Source organism: Humulus lupulus, chromosome 6 (assembly GCF_963169125.1).
Source record: "Humulus lupulus chromosome 6, drHumLupu1.1, whole genome shotgun sequence".
NCBI lineage: Eukaryota > Viridiplantae > Streptophyta > Magnoliopsida > Rosales > Cannabaceae > Humulus > Humulus lupulus.
In genome coordinates, this window is record NC_084798.1 from 11,054,606 (window position 1) to 11,069,549 (window position 14,944).

Here is a 14,944-nt window from a genome sequence, read left to right on the forward strand (position 1 = left end):
ACCGAGCTACTTTTTTTATTTATTATGATTATATTTTTATTTTCTACTAATATATATATATATATATATAATGAGTGCTCCTTAGTTACCCACGTGATGGAAAGGTAAATCAATAGCTAGCAACGTCATTATTCAATACGTTTTTAGTGAAATAATAAGTGTATATAGGTTGGCACTATCAAATAATGCTGGAGAAACTCTACACGAGTCTTTCTTCATCCGCGCAAGTTGTGCTAATAATATGAGCTGAATAGTAAATATGTCCCCACTAGTATAATAATATAAACGTCACTTTTTAAGACTTTTCACAATTTGTGAATAAAATCTATATATATATATATATATATATATATATATATATAGAAGACGTTTCTCAATTGCTGGACGGGACTTAATAAGAGGGCTATCATTTTACTAGAAAAATGATCTTTAGCATTGACTGCATTTTGGGTATCAGTTGACTAAAAAATTGTTACACACATCTTTTAACGTAGTTTCAATCTTAGCAGATATGTATCAACTTGGCCAAAAAAGGAACAAAGAAGAGAATTGCATCCACACCTTATACTTTCATCATTTTCTATTCTTATGAAATCATGTGATGAGTGCAGCTGAAATGAAGATGATAAATTTACTGGAATTAAAATGAAATAAAAAGTCTCTTTTTTTTTTTTCCGGTATAAGGTAATCATTTTCTTTTTGCACATTATTAATATTGAAACCTCACAAGTCATATTACAATATAAATTAAATTTCACCTAACACCACAACCATAAACGACACAGACAACTTCATAGATATTTAAGGTATGTTATGAATCACATCGTTTATAAAACGACACAATGAAGAGTATGAGGACCCACCTTCCATTAAGGTTTTCCGGCTTTTCTCACTCATTTCTTTTACTCTCTTCCTAATATCATTATTAGGCTCCATCACCTTTCGAATCCCAACCTCTATTTCTTCAGCTTTTACGATAACAACATCACCAGAAATGTTGAAACCCCTCCGGTAGTCCAACTTAATCTCCACTGCTAATCTGAACTCCTTCACTAGCTTGAAAGCGTTGATTTGTTGCTCAGCGTACAAAGGCCACGTCGCCATTGGTACCCCATACCACAAGCTCTCTAGGATTGAGTTCCAACCACAATGGGAGACGAACCCTCCAACTGAGGAGTGAGCCAGCACAGTCACCTGTGGAGCCCACCCTATGACCTTTCCAATCTCAGCCGTTCGATCAAGAAACCCCTCCGGAAGAACTTCATTGAAATCCGCGTAATCTTCTGGCTTAGTTGACTGACCTTTCTGTGGTTGTTTTCTTAAGGACCACAGAAACCGAACCCCACTCCGCTCTAAACCCATGGCTATCTCTTTCACTTGCTCCCCACTGAAGCTTCCCCTGCTCCCGAAGCACAGGAACACTACCGACGATGGAGGCTGGCTGTCTAGCCACGTCACGATGTTGGTTTCTTTCTGACCTTGGTTAGAATTAGGGTTTATTATAGGTCCCACTGGGTAGATTGGCGGGATCAAGTTATCTTTAGTTAAGGAATCAATCATGGCGGACTCTAACTCCACGAATGTATTTACTAAAAAGCCCTTGGTTTTCCTCATATTTCTGTGATGACTGAGAATCAAGGGGCACGACACCTTGTTCAGTAGCACATCGGGGATGACCTTGGCCGGAACCGGGTTGACGAAACCCGGAACGACAAGCTCTGCATCTGGTTCAACTTTATATTCAGTAATATCTTTGTTTTGGTCGGTACTTAGGGTTTCCAGATGAGAAATGAGCCGGAGAAAGCCGGCCCCTGACGTGAAAAACATGTAGGAGGGGACCCTAAACTCCTCGGCAACGTCAATCATGGCTGTGCAGATCATGTCGATGACGAAACCGGCCAGCGTAGGCGAGTCGGGTTCACTCGAAAAGGAGTCGGTGAGGTTCTGGACGGCGTTTCGAACGTGGGGTTTGAGATTTTCTAAGAATGAATCGATGAACTGGATGGGAGTAGAACTAGTGCTGTCAACAGTATGAGCTTCCGGTAGTTCGATGAACTTGATGCTGTTGGCGGTGATGGAGCCAAGGAGAGATTGCATGTGGGATTTGTTCGGGGGATCGAAGCCTGGCATTTTTATGATAAGGATTGAGATGGAAAGACGATGATCTTGAGCAGCAAGATGCTTTGCCATTTCTATTGATGAGACAATGTGGCCTACTCCTGGGAAAGGAATGAAAACTAGTTCTCCTTTCTTCATTTTTTCTCTTTTGTAATTATAATTATTTTACAAATGGGAGTGAGGCTATATAAATCTATATATATAGAGAGAGAGAGAGATTGAGAGAATACATAGATAGGAAAAGAATAGTGAGTGTTTCTAACATTACTCATGTATACATATATATATAAACTCAATGGAGTACAGTGAGGCAATCGTACAGTGCAAATCTGAATTTCCAACCTTTATTATTATTATTATTAGTGATGAGTCATGAGTGCTCTTTACCCTTTGTTTTATAAAGGAGGAAAGAGGGAGGAAATAATAGTTTGGAGAATGGAGAGAGAAAGTGGAAAGTAAAAAAAAATTGTTTGGTTTGTATAGAGAAAAGGGTTGATAAAAATGGATGGGTAGAAAAATTAGTGGGTTCATCAATTTGTATTCTTCCTAAATTAGAATTTAAAAAAATATATATCTAAATAAAATTACTTATTTACTTTTTTTTATAATTCAAAATGATTTATATAATTTACTATATATCTTACTTTCTTTACTTCAAACACATTTTCCATGTGGTCTATCTCTCTTTTTTTTTTTTATCTTTCTATTTTTTTTCCACCATATCAAACATTATAAGTTTTGAATATTCCAAGGAAAAAGTTTGAAAGAAAGATGAATAATAAGTCTAGCTAGGTTGGCATTATTAAAGGCCAGAAATTCCCAACCACTCTTTGTACCTTTGAGTAAGTAGTGCGATAATATGAGCTAGAGCACTAGAACGAATAGCTAGGGATGTAAATGGGGCGGGTCTGCCCCGCCCCGCCCCGCCCCGCCCCGATTAGTTTCTTGGAGCGGGGCGGGTCGCCCCTCCCCGGCTTAATCGGGGCGGGTCTGCCCCGCCCCATTTGCCCCATTTAACTTTTTTTTTTTTAAGAAACATTAAATTATAATTTTAGAATTTTCCCTACGCCTAAATATTATTTATTATTGTAATCTTTATATTTTACACTTGGTATCAACTACACCATCAAATATTATATTTTGTTTTTTTATTTTAACATTTACAAAATAAATACAAGAATAAGGATGAATTATATAAAACATATTTTTCAATATTTATAATTCTTTCTAGTCTATATAGAATTAAAAATATTCTAAACCACATATAAAATGTCAATTTTACGTACTATGTATATAAGTAGCATGAGAGAATTAAATTAGAGTATAAAAAAAAAAAAATTGAGGCGGGGCGGCCCCGCCCCGTTTAAATTCCTAGTGGGTCGGGGCTGCCCCGCCCCGCTTAAATTCATAGCGGGGTGGGGCGGGGCGGCGCCCCGCCCCGAATTCCGCCCCATTTTTACCGGGGCAAAGATGCCCCGTCGGGTCGGGGTCGTGCCCCGCCGCCCCATTTTTCCATCCTTACGAATAGCAGCACCAGCACATATGGCTTAACAGCCTTCTTATTATTATTAGGGCTGTAGAATTTGATTTTGGGGACATGTGATCTCAGCTGAGCAATCACTCTCCAAATGACAACTCAACTCAGGTCCCAAATGAAATTCAATCACGATTAAAAGCATTTTTGTATGTGTGGAAATGTAATTCCCACAAAATTGAAATTGAACCTTTTATTATGTTGCAATTATTTTGAAAGACCATAACATTCTCTTATAACAGAAAATATGTCTATTGCATCTTCAAACTTCAGCAATTTGGTTATATATATAATGATTGTTATGTGTTAAGATATAAGAAATATGAGAAATAATTAGACCTGAAGAATTAGAGAGAAAAACTCTGGGTTTAGAGAAAGAAGCTCTGGGAAACACTTTTGAATGGATTGTATGGGAAGTGAGAGAGAGTTTTAGTTCTTGAATCTGAGTTTATTTATAAATTGTATGTAAAAGGGTCTCTTATTTTGATTAAAAAGTTGATTCACCTTTAGTGAAGTACTGCAAGAAGATCAAGGTGTAACATAATAATTTCTATGGTGGAACCTTATCGGAGGAAACTGGAGTATGCCAATTTCTTTATGGCCGAACCAGTATAACTTGTGTCTTTTCTTCCCCTTTATTTCTTTTTCTTATTATTTGTGTTTGTTGATTTTATTTTCTTCTTCCACTGCCATTTAATTTTAGTTTTAATAATTTTAGTTTTAGTAATTGAACACCAAGTGTTTGAGCAATTGCCTCTTAACAAGTTTTGTTGAGTTTGTGTTGTAAAATTACAACAGTGGTGCCAGAGCTAGGTTTCGACTGAGAAGAACTCAAAGCTTGGAGAAAAAGATTCACTACAAAAAAATGTAGTATTACTGGCGGAGGGTTCCGCTAGTAATAACTGGTGTATCCGTCGGTAATGTATATTACCGGCGGCAGTCTGCCGGTAATTCTCCGCCGGTAATAATCGGTCGGTATTAGCGGAATTACCGACCGACTGACACACCCGTCGATATTGTATTAATATCGGCAGATTAATAGAGGCGGGACTCCGCTAGTATAAAATAACACTGTCAACCTCGTTTGACTCATTTAATACCAGTGGGTTCCGCCTCTATTAATCCGCCGCTAATAAAATACTAATAGTAAAATATAATAATTGATTTTATTTTATTTCATAATAAATATACATATAATACTTATTTAAAAATAATATTTAACATAAATTATAATTAATAACACAATTAATATTCATCAAACAAAAATAGCATTATAATTAATCATAAAATTAACATAATAAAAATATAAATTGTCTCATTTTAATTACATATGAACTAATTATAAAATAAACATAATAAAATTTCAATTGTCTTAATATAATTAAAAAACGTAATCTAATTATTATTGTTTTGATCGGGCCAACCAGGTGTAAAATATTCAGTAAGGTTAATATCTTGATCACCAGTATTAGGGCGCGGCAATGGTGGTGAAGCAAACTGTGGTGCTTGTGGAGAGTGTTGCTGTGAAGATGATCGAAATTGTCAAGTATGTCGTCGCGGCGCGGGAGACTGATGCAATAAACTCTCAAACTGACCATACCTCTGCTGCTGCGACGAACTCACAAATTGACCATACATCTGTTGTGGATGTTGCTGCTGCGATGAATCCCCAAAGTCACGACGCCTAGGATGTGGCGTCTGAGATCCTGCACGGACGTCATGGTAATATAAAGGAGGGGACTGGGAGGAGCGTCCATACATGTTTGGATAATTCTGTTGAGGTGGATAAAAATGTTGTTGTTGTTGTGGCATCGACCAAGGAGGTGGACTTTGAGAAGATATACCACCTTCAGGTTGTGATGGTAAATATCGTTGCAGAAGGCTTTCAAACCGCGACTCAGTTTCTATACTGGTATGCTGAGGATTACCAGATGGACCTTGTTGAGATTTTAACATCCGGATCTCTTCACGCATTGACTTCATCATTTCCGCCATAGTAGCCATGTCTTCCTGAGGTGTATGAGCACGTTGGGCCTGTGACTGACTTTGACTTGTGGAGCTGGAAGCTGATTTTTTCCCTTTGCTGTAACCTACTCCTCTTTGAAAGTCAGACCTCTCCCCAAGTACTTTACTCATAATCTCGTACTGATCGATCGACGAGGAATCAGCAGCAGATTCAGTTTAAATCCCTCCATCAGTCCTTGAGACTGGCTTTGAAGTCGTGCCCTCTCAAGCTCTTCCGTCATTTTTTCCTATTCATAGAAAGTGTTAGAAACCCAACAGTAACATAGTTTAATAAAAATAATAACACAAAAGTTTCTCGAGTTGCGTCGTTGACAAACACTTTTGTCGATTTTCTCAAATGGCTATCTTTCCAAGTATCAATAACATGTTCATCAGGGTTCACCTATACAAATGTAGAGATAGGAAGTTAGAATGTAAAATTTTGTTAAATTAAATTAATATTTTTACTTACAAATTGGTGACGCTTAGCTGCGATCGATTTTGTGCCTTGCATCGATGTATACTTCATTTCTTTTATGTTTTTCTTGTTTTGGTTGGATCGCGCAATAAATTTTGGGCTAAAAAACAACTGAACAATATCTTTCCAACTCTCCTTGGTGCAATGGTCAGGTGGGGCAATGGGAACACTCTCCAAATCTTCCGCCTTAGAGTAATATTTTTTGAAGTGAGTATGTCTGATGTTCTTTCTCTCAGAATATCTTTTGCGCATCTCTGTGTAGATACTTTTCATTACTCTATCGATTTGTGGATGACCATCAACATTATAAAAATGCTACATTAAGAAATAACACGTTAGTTTAGTTTGTAAATGATTTTAATAAAAAATTTATGCCACAAGACTTGTTCTAAATTTTTACCTTCATCTTTTGTACGACTTGTTCCTTAAATTGTTGAGGTACATCAGCAAAATCCAAGTAATGTCCTGGCAACAACAAAGTGACTTGGAGGCCTATCTCGCGGACAAAAGCTTGGTTCTCCAAGCCAACCACTTTGTCCGTCCTAGGATCAAGCTGAAGATCTAGTGATTTCCCGGCATTCCGCCTTCGAATTTCAAGTGGTATGTTATTAGCCAGGCCACGACCCTTTCTTCTCGACACTTCAGCTATCCACATTTTCAACAATAACCAAAATTTGAAATATTAATATATATTAAACATTCGTTGAGCATGACTTTCAAGCTATGAACAAAATTTGAAAATTATTATTAACCTGACTCGCAGGAAGAGGGTACTCTACTAGGATCTGGCGGGTCTAGACCTCCACCATCTCCGCCGTGAAAGGTGGCTATATCCGCTGACATTGTACTTAGGAACAAAAATTATTAGTTAGTATTAAATTATTAGTTAGTATCAAATATCACCAATGGAAATGAACAAAATGATTACAAGTCCCATATATTATATTTTAAACGATTGTCTTTATTACAAAAATATAAAAACTATGTAGAATAATCACTATCACTTTCATCATTAACTAAATTAACATCAATCGGAGACACATGATTAACATCATCATCTTCTACATCGACTTCTTCTTCACCTAAGTCATCATTTATGAAATTATCATCCAATTGATCAGTAGGTGAATTTTGTATAGTGCCAATATTTGTTGCAGGTTCATAACATTCCATAACCAACTGACCGAGATCCACGGTCAACACAAAATTTGATGATCTGTCATGTACAACATCAACATCTGCATCAGCTTCATTGTCCTCGTTGTCCCAAATTTGACGATGATTGACATCCTCAACAATTTTCCAGTGTCGTCCTCTAAGTAGATCATCGAGATAAAATACTTGCTTAGCTCGGCTAGCAAGTATATAAGGCTCATCTTTGTACCATTCGCTACTGACGTTTATACTGGTGATATTATTTTCAGTGATTGTTTTCTTCTTGCTTGGATCAGTGTTAAACCATTTGCACCTAAACAATGCAACTGAATATGCACTAGTGAAAGATAACACCAGTACTTCTTGAAGCGTGCCATAATAAAAAAAACACTTACGAGGATGATTGAAGTAATGGAGCTCGCAGTTTCTGAACCCCGTTGACATGAAGAATTGATCCTTAAAGTCGTTGGGGGTGGCTGGGCAGCTCGATGACCGCAGCCGTGTTGGGAAATCGGGTCAAGTAATAAAACCCGTCGCCTCGCCCCCGCTGATCCGGGCTGGCCTTGAGGCAGAAGAAGTACAAAATGTCCGCTGGGGTGGGGACCTCCCACTCGTGCTTCAAAAATAAATATCTCAACCCCGCCAACAACCGATAAGAGTTGGCGGGGGGAGCTGAAATGGTGCCAACCTCACATAATTGAGGAAGTCCGTGAAATACTGGTCCAGCGGGAGGAATGCCCCCGCCTTGAAATGCTCGCCGTTCCAGGCCGCGAATACCTCGTCGAGTGGCGCGCGGCTCCGCTCGCCTTCCGCGGGGGGTCGGGCAACCACAGATGTTCTCCCTAGGGCGATGTTGTGGGAGAGAAAGATTTTGTTGATCTTCGCCTGGTCGGTGACCTTTGAGACGATCCTCTCCGCCTCAAAGAAGGCATCAGGAGCGACCTCGATCTCCTGCTCCACGGCCGGCCCAAAGTTGGGGATCTGGGAATCTGGCATCACCGCCTTTCCTTTGTCTTGCTGAGAGGCCGAGCTGCCGACGGTCTTCTTTGGAGCGTTCCTCTTCGATGCCATTTGATCGCCTAACGAACAAAAGAAAATATTTCAGAAAAGGCGACCCATGCGTGAGGAAAAATCAAATGTTATTTGCACGAACTGAGGTAAGCCCAGCCCGTGGAGAGTGGGACCACGCGGTTCAATGAACATGCGCCTGTGCTCCCAACAGATCCCCGATTACTCGGAATTCGTGTGTCAGGAGGGTCAGGATAGAATTTTCCTTGGGGGGAAGGTTTCAGTAGGCAAAGATTGCAAAACCGTCTGTGAAGCGTGTCCCCTAAGCTACCCAGTTTTGCACCCAAAATTCCAAAACTCCTACCCGGAAATTTTCCTTAGAAAATGCATCCTATAAACCATACTCCTAAACGATTTCCTACAGCAAAATACCCTAACTTAAAAGGCTTTCACCCTTCATACCCACAAAATCCAGTAAACCCTTGCATGTGGCTACAGTAAATATTTACCTAAGCTACAGTGAAAAATATTTTCAAAACACGCATGGTCAGGAGACTTACAGTGTTTGGTTGGGAGGTGAGTGAAGGTGTCGCCTAGGTCAGAGCTTCGTAGGAGTTGCTGTCTCCAAAGATTCGAAGGAATCCTCACGCCTGAGCTTCTTGAACACTGAGAATGGCGGTCGCAGAGAAGAGGGTTTCTTTTTCTTATGAGATGAAGAGAGAAGAAGGAAAGAAGTTATGAGAAATTTCAAATGAAATGGTGGCCCATGCGTAGGGTGGCCACCCTTTTTATATACGTGAAGGGTCACGTATAGAGGGTCGTTGGATGGCCCTGATGAGGAATCCGAGGCCCTCCAGTCGAAATACGAAACGACGGCTGGGTATAGGCTAGGCCATTAAATGCGGTTCTCGTAAGGCGTACCGTCGCCAACCACGATGTTCTACGTATCAGGCGCCTACGTAAGAGGTGGAATGTGAAGAGTTCATGGGGAAGCCTAAAAACCCCTAATGTGGCCTTATATGACGTGGTATACCACGAGCAGGTGCTTGGGGGGCAGATGTACGCCCTGATTTTCCCACGGGCTGATTAGCGAGCTAAGCCGTGGCCTAATCATGATTATCTCATGGACATCCCCAAAACCGTTGCTTCTGTCATAAGGTCGTACCTCCTTAGATCGAGATAACCCAAGGGTTTGCCAAGCTTGCCTAAGAACTGAGTCCGGACTCTGAAGGCCAAAGGTCGAGTTAGGTATCCAGATCGTGGTACGAGCTGGACCTGGAGACTATGACCCTTTGTAAAGTCAACACACGCAAGGTAAACGTGCATATATCAAACATCACGTGTCTGATATGCCCCTGACTTCTCGGACACACAGCAGGAACGTGCGTATTCAGACACCCACGACTGGGTTGGGCCGTGCGGCCCATTATCTCCTTACCTATTGACTTGACCACACTTATGTGTCAGGTTTAGGGATTAATCATGAATGTCACAGAGTTGATACGATAGGTAAGAAGGTCATACCTCCTTACCAACTCCCAGGTGCCTTCTCCTATAAATATGGAGACCCTGGGAGTTAATAAGGGTTGAATTATCTCTTGTAAGAAAGACCCTGTAATCAAATATCCAGTATATAGCAATAATACTGACTAGTGGAGTAGAGGGATTTTAACCTTCGAACCACTTAAAAAACGTGTCTTGAGTCACCATTTCACTTTTCCAAGATCATATATCTGTTACGGTTCAACATTAGCACTAATCCCTTTCTCTTCTTTTCTTAATTACCTGTTGGCGAAGAACCACGTCAATAGTTTGGTGCTTTTATTGAGAGCAAGTTTGGTTAGTGCTGTCGCAAACATCCAATTATGGTGACTACTCTATCCAGGCACGGTAACGAGACAGAGCAGCATGATGGAAAGGAGGCTCATCATACTGCCGCCCCTGGTGAACAAGTTCCTGAGACCCAGCAGTGGCCAGGAAAGTAGCCGGTGGGCCAAGATGACACCGGAAGTTCGGCCCTCCGGCCACCTAATCCAAACCCGTGTTATTACACGGCGAGGGAGATGGAGAACGCTCAGCTAAGGAGCCAGCTAGCAATAGCTAGCCAGCAAATCAAGGATGTGCTGGCCCGGCTACCCCCTCTCACAACTGACGCTAACGTCGGAGAGAGGCAAGGCGAGGCTCCTAAGTCTCGCCGGGGTAACCGGTCCAGGCATAGCCGTTCGGACAGACTTCTGACATCCAACTCCACTCCCTCATCACACCATCGAGAGGCAAGCTTCGAAGAAGTGCCTGGAGCCAGGCAACAGCAATACAGCCGTTCGGTCAGGACGTCGACGCCTAGCTCCCAACCATCCTCGAGAGAGCCCAGGGGAGCTCGAGGTAATTCCCGAAGGAGATCCGGGGAGGGCTCACAGCATCAGCCCGTCCCCAACAACCGTCCTACGCCTCGTCCAGATCGCCAGGCGCGGGACCAGCAGGTTGGTAGGGCCGAAAGGCCCCCACCAAACTTGATCCGTCCTGGCGGAACTAGGATCTCTTCTCCAGTCAGGCATCCTCCATCTCCAATCAGATATCTGTCTCCTCCTTGGCCCATCCGAGATATCCCAGCCTATGGGAGTAGTAGGAGAAACCCGCTATCAGCTGGACCTTCCCGGCGTAGCAGGGAGCCAAGGGAAAGCCCAGATCATCACCACCAAGGGCGGACTCCAAGCCTATCTAGCAGGAGCCACTGGACCGGCAGTCGCCGGAGTGATCTCTCTGGGGGAGACCTGCGTCAGCGTTTAAGTTCGGCACAAAGTCATCAAACCACCCAGGGAGGCGACCTGCAAGATCTCCTTAACTCTCATAGGGGGGAACCAGCAGGAGGAGATGGCCACACTCACTCAGGGGGGGGGGGGCTGTCCGAAGTACGTAACGGAGGGAATGCCCCAAATAACCTATCTCAATATAGGAGGGGCAATAACCCACAAAATATGTACAATGGATCCGGAGCTGTTGAGCAGCCCCGGAATAACCAAGGACATCAGGACCAAACCCTCGAGCGCCTGGCTCAGATGGAGGACCTAATGAGGAAACTCCTGTCAGAAAAAGAAAAAGATGAATATGATTCAGGGGACGAGATGGAACTCTTCGCCCCCAGCATAGCAGCAACGGCGTACCCATCTGGTATCCGTATGCCGCACTTGTCAAAGTTCAATGGGGACGGAGACCCATCGAACCATCTAGGGATGTTCAACACCCTAATGATGGCCCACAACATTGGCCCCGAGCTGAGATGTTTAATCTTCCCTTCCACACTGACTGGACCTGCCAGGCAGTGGTTCAAGCAAAGTAAATGACAGTCAATCAGCTCCTGGAAGAATTTCTCGACAGATTTCAAAAGGGCATTCCGAGCCTCCCAGGCCGCCCGTGTTCAGGCCGACTCCCTGGCTAATGTGAGGCAGCAGCCCAGTGAGACTCTGAAGACCTATCTGAGCAGATTTGCAAACGTCGCTGCTCGGGTCAGAGACATGGATGATTGCTCCAAGCTCATGGCCATGAGAACTGGAATTCTCGTCGGAGGAGATCTCTGGAAGGATATACAAAGGAAGGGAGTCAGCTCGGTTAGTGAATTCCTTAACAGGGCCTAAGAATGGATAAACTTGGAGAAAGTCGAAGCCTCAACTGTGGGAACCAGCCAGGTCCCCGAACAGGCCGCTGGAGTGGGGACGGAGGTCGTGGTAGCGACCCAAAACATCTCACAGAACAACCAGCCCAGTGGAGGCAAGAGAAAGGGGAATGGCGAAAACGGTCAGCACGGCCAAAAGAAGAATAAGTCCGTAGATAAATTCAAGCCCGTCTTCGCAACTTATACAGAGCTCACCCAGTCTAGGGAGAACATCTTCCTAGCCAACTCTACTCGAGTCCCCTGGAAGAGGCCGGAACCATTAAAGCACCATAAGGGGAAGAGAGACACCTCCAAGTTTTGCCGTTTTCATAACGATGTTGGCCACAATACCGACGATTGTAGGCATTTAAAAGATGAGATCGAGACTCTCATCCAAGCCGGCCCCTTGGCTCAATACGCGCGGAACAGGGTTCCAGCAAGTCGACCTGCTCCAGAAGTCCCGGCTAGTCAGCCCGGGCCTCAGGTAGATCAGGACGTCCCTCCTCCCGTGGTTGGAGGAGAGATATCCACCATCTCTGGAGGTCCACACATGGCCGGCACGAGCAAGGGTGCCCAGAAGAGATACGTGAACGAACTAAAGGCTCATAACGAAGTAGAGTTCGTCCCGGAGCAGCGCCAATCAAAACAGTAGCGGTTGGAGAGACAACCGATCATTTTTACGGAGGAAGATGCGGGCCATGTCCAATTCCCTCACAATGACCCTTTGGTCGTGGCAGTTCAGCTAGCCAATCGGAGAGTGAGGAGGGTGCTGATCGACAACGGGAGCTCGGTTAACCTCCTATTCTGATCCACGTTAGAAAAGATGGGTTTAACCGTCGCTGAGTTGAAGGCGGCCTCCATGATGCTGTATGGTTTTTCGGGAGAAGGATCGGCGACCATAGGGACGATCGAGCTGGTGATCACCTTGGGAGAAGGATCTCGGACAGTCTCCAAACTCCTTGAGTTCGTGGTCATCGACTGCTCCGCTGCGTACAACGCAATTTTGGGACAACCTACGTTCATAGCTTTTGAGGCCGTCACTTCCATTCGCCACCTCGCGATGAAATTCCCTACTTCCACGGGAATATGCACTGTTCATGGCGATCAGCTCGCTGCCAGGGAATGCTACAGCATTTCTATGAAGGGAAAATCTAAACTCGGGCAGCTGGCAATGGCCATTCAAGGTGGTGGAGAGGAATCTCAGGAACCCTTAGCTAATCCTGAGATTGAAAAACCTCAAAGCGCCAAAGGGGAAAATGTCGTCTTAAGTGAGGACATTGACCCCCGAATAGGCGAGGACAGATCCAAGCTCTAGGCGATTGAGGAGCTCGAGGAAGTAAACATTGATCCGCAGAACCCATCACGTACGGTCAAGCTCGGGAAAAACCTCTGTAGCAAGAGGAAGGCGGAGCTGATTAAATTTCTGCGGGATAACCTGGACGTGTTTGCCTGGTCCCATGAGGACATGGTGGGAATCAGCCCGAGTGTCATCATGCATACACTTCATCTGGATAAAAGCATTCCCGCCAAGTCCCAGAAGCAAAGACGCCTAGGAATAGCTCGAGCTGAAGCCTTGAAGGAAGAGGTGGCCCGGCTAAAGAAATGCGACTTTATCCGTGAAGCCAAGTTTCCAACATGGGTCACCAATCCTGTGCTGGTCCCGAAGCCCAACGGAAAATGGCGAACCTGCATAGACTTCTCTGACCTGAATAAAGCCTGCCCCAAGGATTGTTTTCCATTGCCAAGGATTGACCAGCTGGTAGATGCCACTGCGAGGCACGAGCTCATGTCCTTTATGGACGCATACTCAGGCTACAATCAGATCGCCATGAATCTGGCAGACCAGGAGCACACCAGCTTCATGACCCCGACTAACGTCTATTGTTACAAGGTCATGTCGTTCGGGCTGAAGAATGCCGGAGCTACCTACCAAAGGTTAGTCAATAGAATGTTCGTGGACCAGATCGGAAAAAACATGGAAGTTTACGTTGATGACATGCTAGTCAAGTCAAAGACTGCCGACGACCATGTTTCTGACCTGGAAGAATGCTTTAGGATACTACGGGAGTATGGCATGAAACTTAATCCACAGAAGTGCACTTTTGGAGTCGCATCCGGGAAGTTCCTGGGCTTCATAGTCAATACCTGAGGAATCGAAGCAAACCCCGACAAGATCAGATCACTGCTCGAGCTTCCCTCGCTCAGGTCGAGAAAATATGTCCAAGGCCTGACAGGAAGAGTGGCAGCCCTCAATCGGTTTATTTCCAAGTCCACCGATAAATGTTTGCCATTCTACAACCTGCTCCGAGGAAACAAGAAGTTCGAATGGACAGAAGAGTGCGAAAACGCATTCCTCGACCTGAAGGCACATCTGGTCGAGCCACCCGTATTATCCAAACCCAAAGCAGGAGAGCCTCTTTTTCTCTACCTGGCTGTCACTGAGGATGCAGCTAGTGCCGTGCTGGTACGAGAAGAAGACCGAGTTCAGAGACCAGTTTACTACATCAGCAAGAGACTTCTCGGAGCTGAATCCCGATACTCGTTGATGGAGAAATTGGCGTTCTACCTCATCACGGCCTCTCGAATGTTCAGACCGTACTTCCAGTTCCACTCGATACACGTCATGACCGATCAACCTTTAAGGCAGGTTTTGCAAAAACCTGAAGCATCAGGACGTTTGTTAAAGTGGGCCATCGAACTCAGTCAGTTCAAGATTCTGTACACTTCACGAACTGCTATAAAAAGTCAGGCCCTAGCCGATTTTATGGCAGAATGCACGGGATTCCAGGAGGATCCCGCAGAAGACTCACCCCAAGTCACCTCGTCCCAGGCGTCGTGGAGGATCTTTGTGGATGGTTCATCCAAAGAGAACGACTCCGGAGCTAGAATCATTTTGATATCCACCGAGGGACATAGATTCCACTCAGCACTGAGATTCAGGTTCAAGGCCTCCAACAACGAGGCCGAATATGAAGCTTTGTTGGGCGGGCTGAGGATA

General features: G+C 44.0%; 1 protein-coding gene across 1 annotated transcript; it reads right to left on the reverse strand.

Moving 5' to 3' along the window:
- Window positions 1-680: 680 nt before the first annotated feature.
- LOC133781643 (UDP-glycosyltransferase 71A15-like) lies at window positions 681-2,392 on the reverse strand. The gene has a single exon (XM_062220696.1). It carries the CDS (start codon window positions 2,254-2,256, stop codon window positions 802-804), a length of 1,455 nt encoding a protein of 484 aa, XP_062076680.1. The 5' UTR covers window positions 2,257-2,392; the 3' UTR covers window positions 681-801.
- Between the last annotated feature and the right edge of the window lie 12,552 nt (window positions 2,393-14,944).

What these genes read in the sequence shown, in the direction of transcription:
- LOC133781643 (XM_062220696.1), bottom strand. Translation starts at nt 2,256, where the DNA reads ATGAAGAAAGGAGAACTAGTTTTCATTCCTTTCCCAGGAGTAGGCCAC.